The sequence below is a fragment of the Crassostrea angulata genome, chromosome 6, assembly GCF_025612915.1.
Source record: "Crassostrea angulata isolate pt1a10 chromosome 6, ASM2561291v2, whole genome shotgun sequence".
In the NCBI taxonomy this organism is placed as follows: Eukaryota; Metazoa; Mollusca; class Bivalvia; order Ostreida; family Ostreidae; genus Magallana; species Magallana angulata.
The window spans coordinates 57,085,490-57,105,124 of record NC_069116.1 but is presented as its reverse complement, the minus strand read 5'-3'; the positions used below and the strand labels follow the sequence as shown (position 1 = coordinate 57,105,124).

Below are 19,635 nucleotides of genomic sequence, written 5' to 3'. Positions count from 1 at the left end.
AGATGTTTACAATACAAAACTACCTCTAATGACGTCCGATAAAATGACAATCTGTTCGTGAACATTCATTGAAATATTAAAGACAAGATCCGCCAAGTTCGACAACAAACTCTCAAATATCTCTCCTACATATAACGTCGCTAGAAAATTCTACAAATAAATCATCAGTTATTATTCATATAATTTGGTTAATATCTGATACAAGAATGAAAATGAAATGATTTTAAAAGATATCTGAAGTTAATGAAATTAGCGAAAGAATAATATAATTACCGAGTAGAACACAAGTAGGACAATGGTATTGATGGCAAGAGTCCTCGTTGTACATCGATACAGGCTCTTGTGAAGACAACATAGCTTTGCTTCTGCCAAAACGGTCTCCGAATACGAAACAATTCTTTGTCTATTAATAAGTAAATGTGTATTTTTAAACTTGACTTATTTAAAAACATACTGAGCTATAAACTTATACATCTGCACTAATTTCTTTAATATATATTATTGATAAATAAATTATATATTCATGTTCTTTTAAAAAATACTGTACTTAATGATATCCTTATTAACAATTCAAATTTTAAAAAATCAAAACTGCTTTAAAACGGAGCAAAATTGTTCACAATGTTTATGACTTAATTAGAAGTAGTGAACTGATATATTATATCTGTTAATATACAATTTTTATAACAAAACTCTCAGAGAGAGAGAGAGAGAGAGAGAGAGAGAGAGAGAGAGAGAGAGAGAGCGAGTGTGTGTGTGTGTGTGTGTGTGTGTGTGTGTGTGTGTGTGTGTGTGTGTGTGTGTAAAGGTAAAGGCAATGAATCACGCAGATAAACCTATAGACATATACCTTATATCGTTTTTCTCTATATTAGATTTGGGTGCCACCAGAAGTTTCTTAACATGCAAAACTTGGTCAATCTTTACTAGGTCTTCTTTGTGCTGAATTCAGAAAAAAACAGAATACAAGAATTGTTTAATAAATGGAATTTTATGCATATAGAATTCAACCAAGAATTTTAAACGAAAATATTCTTACAAATTTGGATTTTTTAAATATGGCTGTGTAAAATCGGTAGACAAACAAAATCATGATGTAGATTTCACTGACAAGCGTAACAGCATACAGAGCCCAGTACTGAAAATATAGACAAGAGGCCCATGGGCCACATCGCTCACCTGAGGAACAATAGGTATGATAAAATAAGCTCAATGGAGTCATATTACAAACTATCTGGACAATATACAATAATTAATGTAAATCCTGTATAAATAAAATCCATTTTCCCCTGGATATTCTTATGTTTATAATCATTAGTCCCTTTTCTAACAGGATGATTTTATAGTCATATCATGTGTTGAGTATTGCAGTTCTCAAAAAGATCCCTAACAATAGTTTATATATGGGATATAAACGTACAGTAAACTCTCAACCTTCTCGTGAGGCCAAAGAATTGTCCTGGGGCCAAAGTCTTAACAATTATAAAGAATCATCTGGCTGATTAGTTTCTGAGAAGATTTTTAAAGATTTACCCTATAAATTCCTTTGTTAAACTTTGATCCCCCCCCCCATTGTGGCCCCACCCTACCCCTGGGGATCATTATTTTCACAACTTTGAATCTACACTACCTGAGGATGCTTTCACACAAGTTCCAGCTTTCCTGGCTGATTAATTTCTGAGAAGAAGATTTTTAAAGATGACTCTGTTTATTCCTATGTAAAACATCGACCTCCCATCGTGGCCCAAACCTACCCCCAGGGGTCATGCTTTTCACAAATTTGAATCTACACTAACTGAGGATGCTTCCACACAAGTTTTAGCTTTCCTGGCTAATTAGTTTCTGAGAAGAAGATTTTTAAAGATTTACTGTATATAATCATATGTTTAACTTCAATCCCCCATTGTGGCCCCAACCTACCCCCAGGGGTCATGATTTTCACAACTTTGAATCTTCACTACCTGAGGATGCTTCCACACAAGTTCCAGCTTTGCCTTCGAATTAGTTACTGAGAAGAAGATTTTTAAAGATTTACAGTATATATTCCTATGTTAAACTTCGATCCCCCATTGTGGCCCAACCCTACCCCCGGGGGTCATGATTTTTACAACTTTGAATTTACACTACCTGAGGATGCATCCACACAAGTGTCAGCTTTCCTGGCTGATTAATTTCTGAGAAGAAGATTTTTAAAGATTAACTGTGTATATTCCTATGTAAAACGTCGATCTCCCATTGTGGCCCAAACCTACCCCCTGGGGTCATGATTTTCACAAATTTGAATCTTCACTACATAAGGATGCATCCACACAAGTGTCAGCTTTCCTGGCCAATTAGTTTCTGAGAAGAAGATTTTTAAAGATTTACTTTTTATATTCATATGTTAAACTTCGACCCTCCATTGTGGCCCCACCCTATCCACAGGGGTCATGATTTTCACATCTTTGAATCTACACTACCTGAGGATGCTTCAAGTTTCAGCTTTCCTGGCCGATTAGTTTCTGAGAAGAGGATTTCTAAAGATTTACTCTATATCAGGCTTGGGGTAATGCTAAATGTAATGGTAATGCATTGCAATGCATTACATGTTTTCAAAGTAATGCTAGTAATGTGTAATGCCTCAAAATTAGCATTACAAGTAATGCTAATGTAATGCATTACTTTCCAAAATCTAGTGTAATGCTGGCATTACATGGCATTACTTTGCATTACTATGCATATTTATGCATGTTCACTTTAAAAAATGTGATGAATAAATGAATAGTTGAAATTGAATTTGATTAAATTTATTTTTAAAGAAGAAAGAAATAATTCTAATTAAGAAAAAAAGGTTTTAATTGTACATGTTTTATTAAAAAAGGTTTTTTAAAATTAATTTTTGAATTGTTTATATTACTAAAGATACATGTAACAGCACAATTTCATAACATTTTCAAGAGTGTTGTTATTAAGAGTTTTTAATCATTTAAACAATTTACTCCAATTAGTTTGCACTTCAATAAGAAATGTGTCAACAACACACTATGCCCCCAGGATAATCTAAGTATCAAAACAATCTATTGTTATAAGAAGTGCTAAACACCCCAATCCCCTTCCCTTCGCTATGTCACAATAGAATAGGAGACAGACATGCACCTTTAAAAGCAAAATGAATGCCTTGTCCATCCATGATGAAAATCAATATCACTTCAAATATTATATAACCCATTTGAAAATAATCTTACTTATTTTCTCTCTTTCTCTCTGTCTCTTTGTCTTTCTCTCTCTCTTGTATATTAATTACACTGTACATTAGTTTGGACTGATAGAAAATACAAGATTTATTTATTTAATCTATTATTGCACTAATTAATATATCATAAGATAAAGATCGTCAAACAGTATTTTCCAGCCCAAGCTTTGACTGCTCCTGCAAAACATTTATTTAGTATAGCCCGTAAGATGGATGCATTTAAAAGATGAACCCTTTGAAACTTCGATCATAAGTGCAACAGCAATCTTTTGTCTTAAAGTGTCCTCCGTAAAAAGAAATACGATTAAAATGTATTAAGAAATATAACTGGGAAAAATCATCTGTTTATAAATTAATAAAATCAAGTGTCCAAAATTATAAAGATTTGTGTAATCTGGGGATATATCTATATTTAGCTTTTAAAAACCGCAACATTATTTCATAAATTGTTTTTGTTACGCATGTTATCCTGTGTCTCTATTTCATATCTGATATTGTATCATGCCAAATGTCTATAAATATCATTTTACTAATGTAATATGTCGTTCATATTGCCACAATATGATTATATATTGAGCAAATAAAGAATGACTCTTGTTTATTCATTGAATTTGAACCTGATACTGAGCATGAAGCTGTAGATATGTTAAAGAGTGTTGTATATTTGAAACATTTGCAAAAACTCTTTATTAGGTTTACTTTAAAAAAAAAAGTAATGGTAATGGTAATGCATTACTTTACTCATGTAATGGTAATGTAATGCATTACTTCAAGAAAATCAAGTAATGGTAATGGTAATTTAATGCCCAAATTCATGAAGTAATGGTAATGTAATGCATTACTTTACAATGTAATTCGCCCCAAGCCTGCTCTATATATTCATTTGTTAAACTTCGACCCCCCATTGTGGCCCCATTCTCAGGTGAGCTAAAAAGGTTAAGTTTACAATTCAATAAGTTGGTTTCTGGAAGAACAGATTTTGAAAATTTCGTAATAAATATTGACAATTTTTTTACTTTTTAAAGCGCTAAGCATAGCTCAGCCCTTTATTGTCGTTAGACTTCAACTTCCGGTGCATCGAATAACCGCCCCCTCTAAGCAAAAGTATACATAATTTAAACTGGTTAGGGAACCAGTTTCAGGGGTTTATGCACATAACTGCACGGGCTATTGTGAATCTAATTTACGGGTTATTGTGAAATTAATGTACGGGGCTTACATACATCATTGCAGGGACTGTCATGCAGTGATGAGGAAATATAGTGCGTATACAGAAGCTGAAATGCTATATACATATATCTGTTATATACATACAGAAGCTCGGTTAGCGCTTTTCAGTACTATCAGTACTTTGATTTAATCTTTAGCTTTTAAGATCTGTGTACAAACATAGAATTGTTAGCAAATCTCTGTATCTTGCTTATAATTCGAAGCAAACACTCAAAAATGGTTAGTAAATAGAAATTGTTAACAATTAAACACAAGAAACATGCACTACATGTATAACAAATAAAGAACACAATTTATTTTTTCGAAATGAATCATATATATATATACATGTATATACCTACATATTTCCGTAAGCGATATCAAACTCTATTTAAACTGAATAAACTAGAGAAAATGCCGAGCATCTCAACAAAAAACTATTGCATCAATCTACCATTACGCAAAAAATAATGCCGAATTACCGATAGAATGAATTGTAATTCAGTACTCATACAACAGATTTTGCTTAATTTGCGCAGGTAAACAGTTAACGTAACTGTTTGATTTACCGAAGTCTCTGTTTGATTTGATACGTAAAAATCACGAAATACAGACGACAGTTTCCAGGTTACAAAGCATAAATAATGAAAACGAAACGAAAATCAGAACAAGCTAACATCAACGTCATGTGTGAAAACTGTCAACGCATTGAAATATTTAGCCTCAATTTACTTCACAAAATCGGCACCAATATATTTTTCATGTTTCAAAATTTTCCCTTCATACGCGAACTGTTGCACAACAAGCAAATTCATCATAGTCAGATCGACCCTTTTTCGTATAATGTCATGGCTGTTTTAAACAAAGAACCTCGTTTTAGAAGTATGGAATACGAGTCTTGGTAAAATGGGTAAGCAAAACCGGGCCGTGGCAAAATAAAAGCCGGGGCAGATCGGCAATCGTCAATTCCAAATACGCATTATTTTGCAGCAATATTTACAGCAAATACAAATATACTGGTCCATCAAATATCCTGAAATTTTAATGAGATTGGCAGATTAATAACTGCTTATCTTTTGTTTTGCCCAGGCCAAGTCTTGTCTACCCATTTTACCGGATGCCGAATCCGAGGCTATTAAACTGATTGAAACACGCCTTTCCTTTATTATTATTTTCGTAATAACTCAGATTTGAAACAGAGTTAGACCTTAATTTTTGCAATTTATATTTTCCTTCCCATAAGGATAATTTATGCTAAACTACGTTGAATTGGAATCAGTAGTTCTTGAGAAGAAGATTTTTAAAAATGCACCCCCCTTTTTCTACAGTTTCAAGGTTTTCTCCGCTTTGAATACAGATCGGACTTTTATTTCTGCAATTTATATTCGCCCTCCCACGAGGATGCTTTGTGCCAAATTTGGTTGAAATTGGATAAGCGGTTTTAGAGAAGAAGTTCAAAATGTAAAAAGTTTACAGACGGACAGACAGACGGACAGACGGACGGACAGACGGACGACGGACAAAAAGTGATCAGAATAGCTCACTTGAGCTTTCAGCTCAGGTGAGCTAAAAAACTTAATGTACGCGATTTCGAAAATTTAGACAATAAAGCGCCTCTAATATGCACAGTTTCTCATAAATTTTATTATTAAACTTCAAATACAAATGATATTCAGAAATATTTCAAGCGATCTCTTGCTTGCAAAAAAAAAATTGTTTACTGAAGTTGTTCAAGTTTATTTTTTGTTAAAACAATACAAAAAAATAAATCCAAAAATAAATTTAGAAACTTATCAAATTGAATGAATCATCAATGACAATAACGAATATTTCAAATGTGAAAGAAAAAAGACTCGATAAGCTCTGTCATTTACAAATATAAAAATTCAGTGTGTATTTCCCCCTTATTTTCGCATTGAAAACATGCGACCTTCAATTTCCTATATTTACATTCTACTGTGTTTTTCCATTAAATTCTGTGATCTTCAAATGCCTCTAAATGCAACAAGTAGTCAAAGGTCAAATTAACGAGTTTAATTATGACGTCACAAACGTTGAACGCTGTAAACTGCAACGTCACAAGCGAAAATCAAAGTTCACGCTTGTGGCTGTTACTGTGGCTCTTCCATCAATATTAAGTTACCCTTAGGATAAGATAGGAATTTTAAGGTATGAATCACATTTGCAGACAAGGCAAGAAGTTAAAATAATGTAAATATAAACATTAAATCATGATTTTTTTAAGTAAACACTCTCATAACTGCAGAGATGTGTGCATACAAATTTTCATAACGCGCTAACGCGCGTTACTCAATTTATATGTACACACCGCTGCAGTTCTGAGAGTGTATACTTAAAAAAACATGATTCAATGCTGTATTGAATACAATTAGCTGATTCATGCGCCAGGAGCAGATATAAAAACATCATCACGCGGTTTGAGTATATATATTTTTTATGTAAGATTAATTGAAATGTTAAAACTTGCATGATCAACTTGATGTGTTCTAATTGAAAATATTTGTTAATTGTCTTTTCGTTAATAAAGAGAAAAAATTGACAAATTTTCTGGTACTTTATCTGAAGACGCGGAAGCGACCTAAATAGCATGTTAATATGGCTGTTCCATGTAAACTATGTTTCCTATCCCTGACTAAGAGTGTAAATTATGGCTTTAGAGCGACTAACACAATAGTTCATACAAATAGACATTAGTATGAAAATATAAATATAAGCATTGGATGCCTAGTTTTGGAGGTCGTCGATCCTATAACACACCAAGTGGTGCAGACAAATTACATGTAGCATACCGCGCAGTATTCAATTTGTCTATACTGCCTGGTCTCTTATATGACCGACGACATCCAAAAATAAGCATTCAATGCTTAAATAACACATTTCAATATGAAAGCCTTGTATAATTTATACACAATCTCTATAATGTCAGCCAACAAAACACGGATTACGTAAGCTTTTAAATCATTATTTTCTTACCCATCTCGATTCCTCACATATGTAACTTCTTGCAAACATAACAGATGTCCTACAACAGTATGGAAACAAAGTTGAATCATTATTATTATTCCAACTAGTACTTAATTCAAATTTAGATTATTTTATGCTCTAACTACACGATATAATTTCTAAGCAGACCTGGACGTCCATGTATTCTTTAGGTCAAATGGCTTTAAGAAGAATTTTCAAAAAGATTTATATATATATATATATATATATATATATATATATATATATATATATATATATATATATATATATATATATATATATATATATATATAATATTCCTGTTACTGATGATGCTTTGTGTCACGTTTGGTTAACATTGACCCAGTGGTTCTACAGATTGAAGAAGTTGAAAATGTGAAAAGTATACGGACGGACGGACAGACGGACGGACTGATGCCGGACAAAAAGGGATCAGAAAAGCTCACTTGAGCTTTCAGGTCAGATGAGAGAAAAAAAAAACCCACAAAAAACGGACAAGGTGACAATTTTTTTTCGCTATATACATTTTAGAGATATACAGTGTACTTTATTATTAGATATATTAGGAATTCTGCTAGAAAATAAATTCAAAGAAAAAAAGTTAGTTTTTTCAGCTTTCGTAAGCATGTTACACTTGTATAACAACAAGATTGCACATTCTGAGTACATACCGATGTATGTAAAATTCAATATAGGTAAACTATTTTACACAATGTTTGTTTTTGGATGTTTTAATCAAAACGGGCATTACATTTACAGGGCTTGTTAACTGATTAGTTTGTGACCCGTGTAGAAGAATAAATACCCCCGTAGAGTAATACCGACTTGTTTTGTCAACCGCTGGTGAATAATTAAATTTAGTTACTTCTCGATACTTCTATGATTTTTCGGGGGTAATAAATTTTCATATCTGCCGAACGTTAATGCTATAAATTGTTTATGATACCGAACAACACGTGATTATACAAAATTATACAGAATACATCAGGTTTTCACAGTTTTTCAACACTTGAAAATCAAACATCGTTGTGAATGGTTACCGGGGTCTTTCTATGTTACTTTACTATTATAAAAAGAATTTAAATGTAGCTATACTAGTTATCCGATAATTTGTAAGCTCATCCTTGGGATTTCTTAGACACGTGGAATGAAAATTAACGTGGCCTCCGAAGGGTATGTGATATGATGAAAAATATGACGATGACAAGGAAATATGAAGTTCCCTATCACGTGATTATATTGAACCAATCAGTTTAAGCGTTATACAGAATTATTATAATGAGGTATTGTAAGAACATTTGTTCCATTTAGATAATCAAAGTACTGAAGAACTGACGGGAGTTGATTTTGTCGATGTTTATTTATTTTAAAATCAATGATATGTTATTTTGCATGACAAGTACATGTAGTTTCTAGTTTAAATTACGCACATTTTTATAATATTAATTTTTGGACTTTTTCGACATGAATGTCGAGAAACCCCCATATAAATCATGTTAAATAATATTTTAAGATAAAATTAATTCAATCAAACTATGTATCTGTAATAGAAATATTTCTCAAAAATTGTATGGATCCAAGCAATATTAAACTCAAGTCTCGATCAACCAAACGCTCGGCTGACACCGTAAATCTCCGACAAGGATTTACAGAGACAGCCGAGCTTCGAGTTGAACGAGAAAATATTGAACTCTGGCGTAGGAATACATACGACTACAAAAAATATTTAAATTGTTTGTACCATTCAAAATCTGACTATTTTCAAAGTATTTATAAATAAGTTTCCTTGAAAGACAATGCTTTAGCATATTTAACATAAAAATTATCAATTATTTTCAAGAACTAAGTCTTGTCAGCAGCAATGATTTGTGCTGAGGTCCAAACACTGTTTCACTTTCGGTTTGTCTGAGTAACTGCATAGGAGAGTTTATTAAAATCAACTCCCAAAAATCAAGAAATGCTATGCTTGCAATTTAAATACCAACATACATGTATAATCAGATTAAGTTCCTATGCAAACGACCGATTTACAATCCAGTCAATATTGTATGATTCATAAAATGTTGAAGAATTAAAATCAATACATTCATTTGACATTATGGACATAGACCCAATGTGTCAGCATACATTGTACTATTCAATGAAGTTTTTGTTTTAAAAAGTCGTATTGGATCAACGTTCTTATGATTTAATATATTGAAGCGGTGCGTATTTGAAAACTCACAACAGTAATGTATAGAGAAATCCGACGAGAGAACCAAATACTCTTGATGACGAGTTCAAACAGGCGAAGATGGGATAAAACACCAATGCAGCCATGAACATCAAAAGGAACAAAACTATGGCTGAAATATAAACATTATAAAGTGAACACTTACTTTCGAGAAGTATTACTGCATAATTAGAGGATACACTCATTATTATAATTGTATAGGAATCTGGGTTAAACTATTGCTGATCTTGTCTATCAATCCTTACCGATCAACCATCTATTAACTGATAACTGGATAGCAAACAAATAAGTTATTATATATTCCAGAGTACACCCGAAGGCTGCTGCGTTGGCAACTGAGTTTGATGTGCCGTCCAGAAAATTGATGGGCCTGAAATGAAATTTTTAAAATCGTTAGCACAGACTTAAAATCATTCAGGAAGCTTTTTGTGTATGTTGTTCAACAAATACTATAAAACAATGCTATAAGATACACGTGTATACATACAATCCAAACAAGAGGCCCACGGACCCTAATGGTAACCCGAGTACCAAAGCCATTATATCGGCATGTCAAAGTATTATTTTAAGTTCTATTTTAGACTTCATTTTGGAGACTCAGCTCTAATTTGAGAGTTCTGACTTTTATCCCCGTTTTTATAATTTGATGTTTTAAAAAAAAATATTCGTGAAAATGGATGGGGCTTATGGGTGTCAAAAGTCGGGGAAATATCAGGGTATTTATACTTTAGCTCGCAGGGCCAAAAACTATAAAAAAAAAAACTTTTGGTACAAAGAGACCTGCAGGTCTGTAATGGTCAATCTTTTATAATATTTCCAATTTTATTTAATGCACACAAAATGCAAACAGCTTACATTAACAATAAAACCATGCACAGGAAATTAAAGTAGATTGTTAATATACTACACACACTGACAACAATGGCACCTATAAAAAAATACATGTTCACAGTATTGCTATATTGACCACCCCCACCCCCCCCCCATCCAATATAAACGGCCTCATATTCTGTTAAATATGCAGTGAATTTCACAATTTGAGAACATGACAATATGAACATAATAACAATGCATTTAGTTTATCTCCCACGACTGTGAAAGTACAAAAAAAAAATAATTAAATTGATACATTTTTGCTATTGGCCCTTCTGTCCTAGGGTTTATTAATTTCACAAATTAGGAATAGGGCCTTACGAATACCATAATTATGCATTTATTTAACTATTGAAGTGAATTTTTTTTTCTCTAAGATATGCATTTTCACAGCATGGCCATGTTGGCCCCGCCTTAGAACACAAACCCATTACACAGGGGCCTTGAATTTCATTTTTTTTAGCACTTCATTGACATCATAGCCATACATTCGTTTTTTCTCAAATTTAAATTGGTGCAGAGAAGAAGATTTTTCAAAGATTTAGTTCATTTTTACTTCATAGCCATATTTACACCATATTAGGCCTTACGTTTTCTCAAAATATGAATGAGAGTAGAGAAGATGATTTTTAATTACAATATTTAATACATTTTCACTGTATGGCGACATTGGCCCGCCCTTCGGCACGAGTCCCAAACTCCATGAATTTTACAACTTCGGTAGATGACTTTATGGACATCAGAATGATGTATTTAAATTTTTCTCAACTATACGTGGAAGTAATGAAAAATATTTTCCAAGATTAATACGTTTCACTATATTACTTTATTGTCCTCACATCAGGGTCTAAACCCCTGACCGAGCGATCATAAATTTCACGATTTAGGAAGAAGACTTCGTGAAGATCATAATTATGCATCCAGTCTATCTCTTTCTACTATTAAAGAATATAAAAAAAATCATTTATATATTTCACAATATGGCCATAATGACCCATTCTTATGCCTGAGTTCTTGATTTAGGGGTCATGAATTCAACACTTTTGGTAAAGTGCTTCGTGGACGTCATAATCATGCATTCAGTTTTATTCAAATATTTATGGAAGTAGAGAAGAAGATTTAATACATTTCACTATACGGCCATATGGGCCTTACCCAGGGTCTGAACCCTTGACCAAGGGGCAATAAATAGCACAATTTTTATAGAGGGAATCATGGATCATGTCTTAACAATGCATTTAGATGTTTCCCCTAATGTGTGGGAGAAGAGAAAATTTTTGATAGATGTTTGCATATTTTGCCCCACCGATGGGGTCCAGGAGGTGATGGGTCATAAATTTCACAATTTAGGTTCCTTTTCTCCTAGAGATGCTTCACACTAAAAACAAGAAATCATATTGACGCAAGCGTCAAATGGGCCGCAAAAAATATAATTGTTGTTTGAATCATTGGTTGTTTACTTAAAAACACACCACAAAGAAGAAAATAAGAGTTGGTTGTACTAATTTTTATGGTAAATTTTAATATACTTTCAGCAACTTGTTTTGAAGTTTAACATTTTACTATTATCATAAAGAATCGATTTCGTCACTTAAGCATTTCTAACGGAAATTGTATGATCATTGCCATAGTATGAAGTAATGGAGAAGACACTGCATGATTTGTACATTGCTCTAATACAAATTTTATCATTTTTCTCCTGGAGATTATGTATTTTAAACCATTTTGGTTTTTTTGTTGTTGCATTGTATTGAATGAATGCATTACTTCAATATATGATTTCAAGGGACCTCATAATAAAATAAAAATGGATTAGTTCAAATTTTCCAGTCAATTGAAATTTTCATTTCTGTCATATTCTTGCGTAAATAATTGATATAAAATTAAATGTCATTTCATGATATCCTCTACCACTTTTTACATGAAAATATAATAAATACACACGCAAAGTCATTTTATTTGACATGGCACATGGAAATTCAAATATATCATTTATATAAAATTTAATAACATTCAGGTCTTTAGTATTTCAGGTTTTTAGTATGTCCCGCATACCGATCCTGATGCACTCGGAACTACTCGGATGTCTCGCGCACTCGACGTTTGTATGGAGCGTAGCGGAATCAGCCGAGGATTGCCGATTGATCCTGATGCATTGTTTAAAGAATGAAGAACTCCGAAATTTTCCGATTAGATTATAGTCTCGATAACAACGCGCCAAATACGACAATCTACTAAGTATGACATACTTCTCATTTACGAGTAAAACAAAAAATATGTGATATTTTCTAAAAGGCATAAAACATATTTCTACATGCAAATTTACTTTTAATTTATAAAAATAAGCATAGTATTAATTCTATTTAAAAAGAACTATCCCGCAGAAACGCAGTAACAATATTTAAATGTGTATCAAATAACGGACCGCCTTCCGGCGGCCCGTAATAAAAACAATTGGCATTGCAGATTTAAAGAATATAAAATGTAAAATTATTAATGCACGTCGACTAACGAAAACTAATTTCAATATATCACCTGAGTGACCCAGGTGACCTAAAAAGACTGCTATTCTTATTAAAACATATCCTCTTTTACTGTCCTCTATTATAATATTGCATCAATTTTTAGCTAAATTTTTTTTTCAAGATACAATATTTCTTCAGTAGAACCTATTAATTCAAAATTGATAATAACATAAAGACTCACAATGGTAGTCCTGGTTTTCCATGACAAACGTCAGATTTGTATCGTCTTCTCTCGAACATGGATATGATTAGTATCGCTACTAACTGAAATAATATGTACTCTGATAACGCATTAAGTAGTCTACTTCCATCCTTAAATCTAAAGTATTGTTATATCCTAAAGACATGAAATAAACTGAACATTTCAGCATTAAACAAAATCATAAACGTATAATGGGGTTCAGAGAAGTTGTAATGGAAATTGAAGGAAAAGTAAGCAAGCTCAGATACAACAGTCTCCACTATATTTTGACAATAATACACATACCAAGTCATTATAGCTTTCCAAAAATCCTGCCTTAACAAAATTCTTCAATGGAAACATGCATGTGTTTAAGTACATGTATAAAAAGGAATTTATGTGATCGAAATACTTACAGTTTTATGTATCATATTTTTACTTTGTTGTACTTTCATGTTAAATACTGAAATCTGATTGGTTTAGACGCAGTTCATAATCTGTTCTATTACCCTCAGCGTTAGCAACGCACTTAGCAACGGGTAACATTACGAATTGTAACATGCGCGATAATCATGCGCGTACGGTTCGCCTTAGAATTCACTTTATTCCTATCTAAAATCAGTGATGTTTTCTTTAAAATTAAGACATTCAGTATAACAAAATAAATAGTGCCTGTTTGGGAGGATAACAGTTGAAATTAACACCCTCGAAAACCATTGTCAACCTCCGCTTCGCGTCGGCTGACGATGGTTTTCTCGGGGTGTCAATTTCAACTGTTACCCTCCCAAACAGGCACTATTTATATAATGTTACATTACGTTAATTGTTCATACTGTGATAGTCTGAGGATTCAAAGGGCTTTCAGGGTTTTCATTCTCATCCCGCTAAGAGCATTTGCAGGCTATAAGCCGGATCCTAAATATATCAAATTTGACTCCAAATCGGTGTGCTTCAGAAGTTTTGCCCACCTCCACCCCTTGTAGCCTACTTACTATATGTTATTTGTTTGTTTGAGTTGAATAGATAACTTCCTCTTATAAAAGGCGTGGGATATTTTTTGGACCCATCCTTCTGCTGCATTGTTGATAATTTACTAAATGTGTGCAGTCTCACATTTTCATGTTTATATGCAGTATATTTAATAAATGCTCTTCACACAAGCCATTGTTTTTCTTAATCAACTTAGCAGCAGAACAGAGCTGCAATTGCGGTTCAGGTTCTATTCTTCAGTAATAGTAATGTATAATTTACCAGTATTTAAGGATAACGTTTACTCAAGGTTTGAGATTTCAAAAAATATTTTTACAAAGTTCAATATCTGAAGTCCAATGTTGTTTTAAAAAAACAAATTAAATAACAACGTTATTAACAAATATTGATATTGATATCCATGATATGTTTATTTGATGAAGATATGCTCCGACAAAGGTGGATTAATATTAAAACAGAGGAAATTTGGACTAATTTTTTCAATTTCTTATTTTCTCTTAAAAACTTTCTGTTGCAATGAAATTGCAAAAGTTAAAGTTCTATATGTTTTTCATATCTTTTTACATATTTTTTGTATTTACTTGTCTATAAATTTATATCACTGGCTGGCACGCGATTGGAAAAATCTTTCAAATACATAAAATCGATTCGAGATAAAATATCTTTTAATTTTAATCATTGACCTCATATAATGTTAATGTCAACATAATACAGACAATAAAAACAGTTTTAGGCAATCAATGCTTTAGAGCTCCCATTAGTCAGTTTTTTGTAAAATTCGATCAAAAATGGGTACAATTTGGAAATTGATAGAGGAAATTCGGACTAAATCAAACTTAAAATATGAGTTTAAAACGAGTCATTCAAATATAAAATTAGTAAAGCTTTACGTATTTTATAATTTCCCAACCTACAAATTGTTTATTATTTCTAATAATTACAAAATAAAGAAAACCTTGAAAATGGTGGACAATTTTGACAAATTTGGTCAATTTTTTCAAAAAAACATTTAGAGGTCACTAGCAGAAAAAGTAGGTCATTGACCTAGTTATTTGAAAGTGAAAAATAGCACCACAATAGTGGGGCTACAATGAACAATAAGTAGTTTTTCGTTCCTATTAGTGGATTTTTTTTCGCCCCTGAGTAAACGTAATCCTTAAGAGCACATTAATATGATTTTCGCTGCTGATCATAAATTCATGAAAAGAACGTGCAGATTTAAGACGAAAGAACTATATGTGATAAGAGTTAAATTTAGCCCCCATAATTCGACATTTTTTAAAGTGTTTCGGGTACAATAAAATGTTATGTTATATTTTATAAGAGTTAATGTAGAATATATTTTTCACCTATTTATTTGATTTATTTGCACTCACTGGCAGTATATGACGTCAGAAGTGACGATATTTCTAAAATTCAATCAAAATCAGTCAAAAATGGACATTTTTGTTATCTTTTTATGAATGGGAAATATAGGGCGCATGCTTGAACAAGGAATTTTTTTTGTCACTTATTAGTCTTGGCTAGATAAATCTCTGATGTTTTGTTTGTTCAAGCCTGCGCTCTATGTTTTCTGAAAGAATAACTGCTTGAAAACAAGCTGTTTTATGCTAAAATGTAAAAATGGCGGGAAAAGATTGTCTATACGATGTCATATTTCTGAATTGTGGGCAGTTGAATCAAAATGAAATTTATGTAAAAACATCACATATATATCTGTACAAAGAAAACAAAGAATTACAGTAAAATGATGATGTTCATTTTAGGGGGCCATTTTATGTCCATATCATATATATAGTCCTTGCAGTCTTTTCTCTCATCTTTTGCATGTACATGTTTATGACTTGAAATAAATTATATATAGCTCTAAGAACCAGTGTGCGCGGGAAAAATAACGAGCTAAACCTACAGTTCATCAAACAAAATTTTTTGTCTACGTCCCATAGTGCTCTCTAATGTTTTCACCCGTGGTGCTATGCCAAAAATGGCCGACTTTAAACTCGTAATTTACGGTGTCTTCGATTTCGAAGACACGTTTTGAGTACCGCATATGCTTTGGGGAGACTCAAAAGTTTTGTTACATGCTTCCATACCTTCGTATTGAGTCGAGATACGTAAACAAAGACGAACAAAGTCATGGATGCGATGCCTGCCTCATTGATATATGATTTGTTTTCAATTTTTTTATATAGAGATTATATAAATAACTAGACACGATCTCGTTGCGAGCAACGAGGAGGTCTTCCGTGCGATTTTTTGAAGGTTATATGACCTTGACTTTGATATTTGACCCTTTATCTCCTTATCGGGGCAACAGCAAAAAAAATTGATGGTTGAATTTTGTTAGGAACATCATTCTCAGCATTTTATTCTATATTAATTTTCAAAATGATGCTTTTTAAAATATTTATTCTGTTTGAGGTATGTTATCAAAGTTTTGTACTTCTGGCCCCTTAAAACCCATTAAAAACCCCTTAATACGGAACACATGATAAAATAATTATAATATATTGTTAAATAAATGTGAGATGAACATTATTGCTTCCTAAACATATAACAAAATATTTTTCAGTAAAGTGCTATGGAAGAAAGACTTTAGAGCCCTTTTGGTCCCTAAATTGAAGGGCCAGCCCCTTTTTCTTGGCATCATATGAAAGTTCTTTTGATATTAAACATATTTTGTTCAACAAGTGTTTAGAAATTCATTGCCGTTTTTTAGCTATCTGGGATATAATGTTGTAGGGGCCGACCCCTAATCTCCTTATTGGGGCCAGATAACCATTCTTTTATGATTCAATATTGTTTAAAACATCATTCTAAGCATCTTTTATTCTATATTGCTTTTCAAAATATTTGTCCTTTTTGAGATATATTCGATCGAAGTTTTGGACTTTTGGCCCCTTGAAACCCCATAATAACGCATAATAAAAATTTTATAATGTATAGTTTTATTAGTGAAAGATGAACATTTTTGCTTCTTAAACATATTACAAAACATTTCTCAGTAAAGTGCTATGGAAGAAAGACTTTAAAGCCCTCTAAGCCCCTAAATTGAAGGGCCAGCCCCTTTTTCTTGGCATCATACGAAAGTTCTTTTAATATGAAACATATTTTGTTCAACAAGTGTTTAGAAATTCTTTGCCGTTTTAGAGCTATCTGGGATAGGACGTTTTAGGGGCCGACCCCTAATCTCCTTATTGGGGCCAGATAACGAAACTTTTATGATTCAATATTGTTTAAAACATCATTCTAAGCATCTTTTATTCTATATTGCTTTTCAAAATATTTGTCCTTTATGAGATATATTCGATCGAAGTTTTGGACTTCTGGCCCCTTAAAACCCATAATTACGTAACGCATAATAAAAATTTGATAATGTATAGTTTTATTAATAAAAGATGAACATTTTTGCTTCTTAAACATATTACAAAATATTTCTCAGTAAAGTGCTATGGAAGAAAGAATTTAGAGCCCTTTTGGCCCTTAATTTGAGGGACCAGCCCCTTTTTCTTGCTATCAAACGAAAGATCTTGTAAATATAAATTTTATTTGCTCTATATGTTATTGTAAAATATTTTCAGGAAAGGAGATAAAGAACGAAAACCATTAAAAATTACGTCGTTTTTTCAAACTCCATTTTCGGGTCCAGGCGAGCTTCAACGCCTTTGTAGCCAGACAACCATAAATGCCTTTAAACACATCTACAATCTTTTATCTACAATCCCTGAAAATTTAAATTCAATATCTTTTTTCGTTTAGGAGGAGATAGAAGGACAAAATGACCCTCTAAAAATCACTAAAACGTCAATATCTCCCGAACGGAAATGACGTCATTAAAATAAAAAATTATATATAAGCTTTTTATCAATATTTACAAGATCTGAAATTTTCACGAAAATCGGTCAAGTCGTTTTCAAGAAATCGCTTGTACAAAAAAGCGTAAGAAAAAAAAAAAATAATAAAAGGGAACTAGAGCAAAGCTCGTTGCAAAGCAACGAGTGGGTCTTCCAGTGGTGTCGAGAGTAAACATAGAAGTTCCTGTAAGAAGCAGAGTTCTAAAACCAACTACAAAGAAAATAAAAGAAAATATTTTTAAAGAATCGAATAATTCTTAGTACGACTTAACAATGTCTGAATGATTTCAAGAACGAATTAACAAAAACCTTTACAATTTCTAGAAGTACTTCATAAAAAAAGTCCCGAATGTCTTCAAGTACGAATTAACAATTTCCGAATCATTTGAGGTACGAGTTATTTTAATTTTTAACATAACTCTATTTTCTTAACCAAGAACGTGGAATCAAAATTTCCGGAAAACTCAATTTTTAAATCCCAATATTTTTGTAATGCATCGTCCGATTTTAAAACGTATTTCAGTTTTAATTTAGCTTAATAAAAGCTCATATGTTGCTTCATGATTTTTATCAAATTGTTGGTCAGAAAGGAGTTATTATGAAAAGACATAATAGCCCTTCTGGCCCCTAATTTGAGGGGTCAGCCCCTTTTTTTTATATCAAATAAAAGGTCTCGCTAATATAAACATTTTGTTTACAAATGTTCACGGATGGTTAACCGTTATCGAGATATCTAAACAACTGTATTTTAGGGGCCGACCCTTTAACTCTTTACCGGGGCCACTAGCAACAAAATGTATGGTATCATATTGTTCAGAACATAATTTTGAACAACTTTTGTTCTACATTGCTTTTAAAAATATTTCTCCTTTTTCAGATATTAATTATCAAAGTTTTGAATTCTGGCCCCTTGAAACCCCTAATTATGTAATATATGACTATGGTATGATACTGTATAGATAAACAGCTGTACAATGAACATTTTTGCTTCTATAATTAATAACAAATTATTGTTCAGTAAAGGGTTCAGGACCCCTCTTGACCCCTATTTGGAGGGGCCAGCCCCTTTTTCTTGATATCAAATGAAATGTCTTGCAAATATAAACATATTTTGTTCAACAAGTGTTCACGAAATGTTTACCGTTCTTAGGATATCTTTACAAATGTGTTTAAGGGGCCGGCCCTTTATCTCCTAAATGGGGTCATGAAGAAAAAAAATTAAGGTGGCATATTGTACAGAACATTAATTAAAGCAACTTTTGTTCTACGATGCTTTTCAAAATATTTCTCCTTTTTCATATATTAATGATCGAAATTTTGAAATTCTGGCCCCTTGAAACCCTTATTACGTAACATATGACTTAGGTATGGTACTGTATAGATAAACAGCCCAACAATGAACATTTTTGCTTCTATAATTAATAACAAATTATTATTCAGTAAAGAGTTATTGTAAGAAGACTTTACAACCCTCTTGGCCCCTAATTTGAGGGGCCAGCCCCTATTTCTTGATTTTAAACGATAGCCCGTGT

General features: G+C 32.3%; 1 protein-coding gene across 4 annotated transcripts in view; it reads right to left on the bottom strand.

Annotated features, from left to right (window-relative positions):
* Nucleotides 1-19,635, bottom strand: part of LOC128189314 (stimulated by retinoic acid gene 6 protein-like) — a 38,277-nt gene that overhangs the window by 8,608 nt on the left and 10,034 nt on the right. For 2 of the 4 annotated variants that reach the window (XM_052860870.1, XM_052860869.1), the window contains exons 3-10: nt 13,260-13,342; nt 9,926-10,050; nt 9,672-9,792; nt 7,436-7,484; nt 1,040-1,138; nt 851-942; nt 274-403; nt 24-150 (exon numbers count right to left, since the gene is read on the bottom strand). In XM_052860870.1, coding sequence (XP_052716830.1) covers nt 24-150; nt 274-403; nt 851-942; nt 1,040-1,138; nt 7,436-7,484; nt 9,672-9,792; nt 9,926-10,050; nt 13,260-13,342 — 826 coding nt within the window. The remainder of the gene's footprint in view (nt 1-23; nt 151-273; nt 404-850; nt 943-1,039; nt 1,139-7,435; nt 7,485-9,671; nt 9,793-9,925; nt 10,051-13,259; nt 13,343-19,635) is intronic. The other 2 variants (XM_052860871.1, XM_052860872.1) reach the window with 2 other exon arrangements.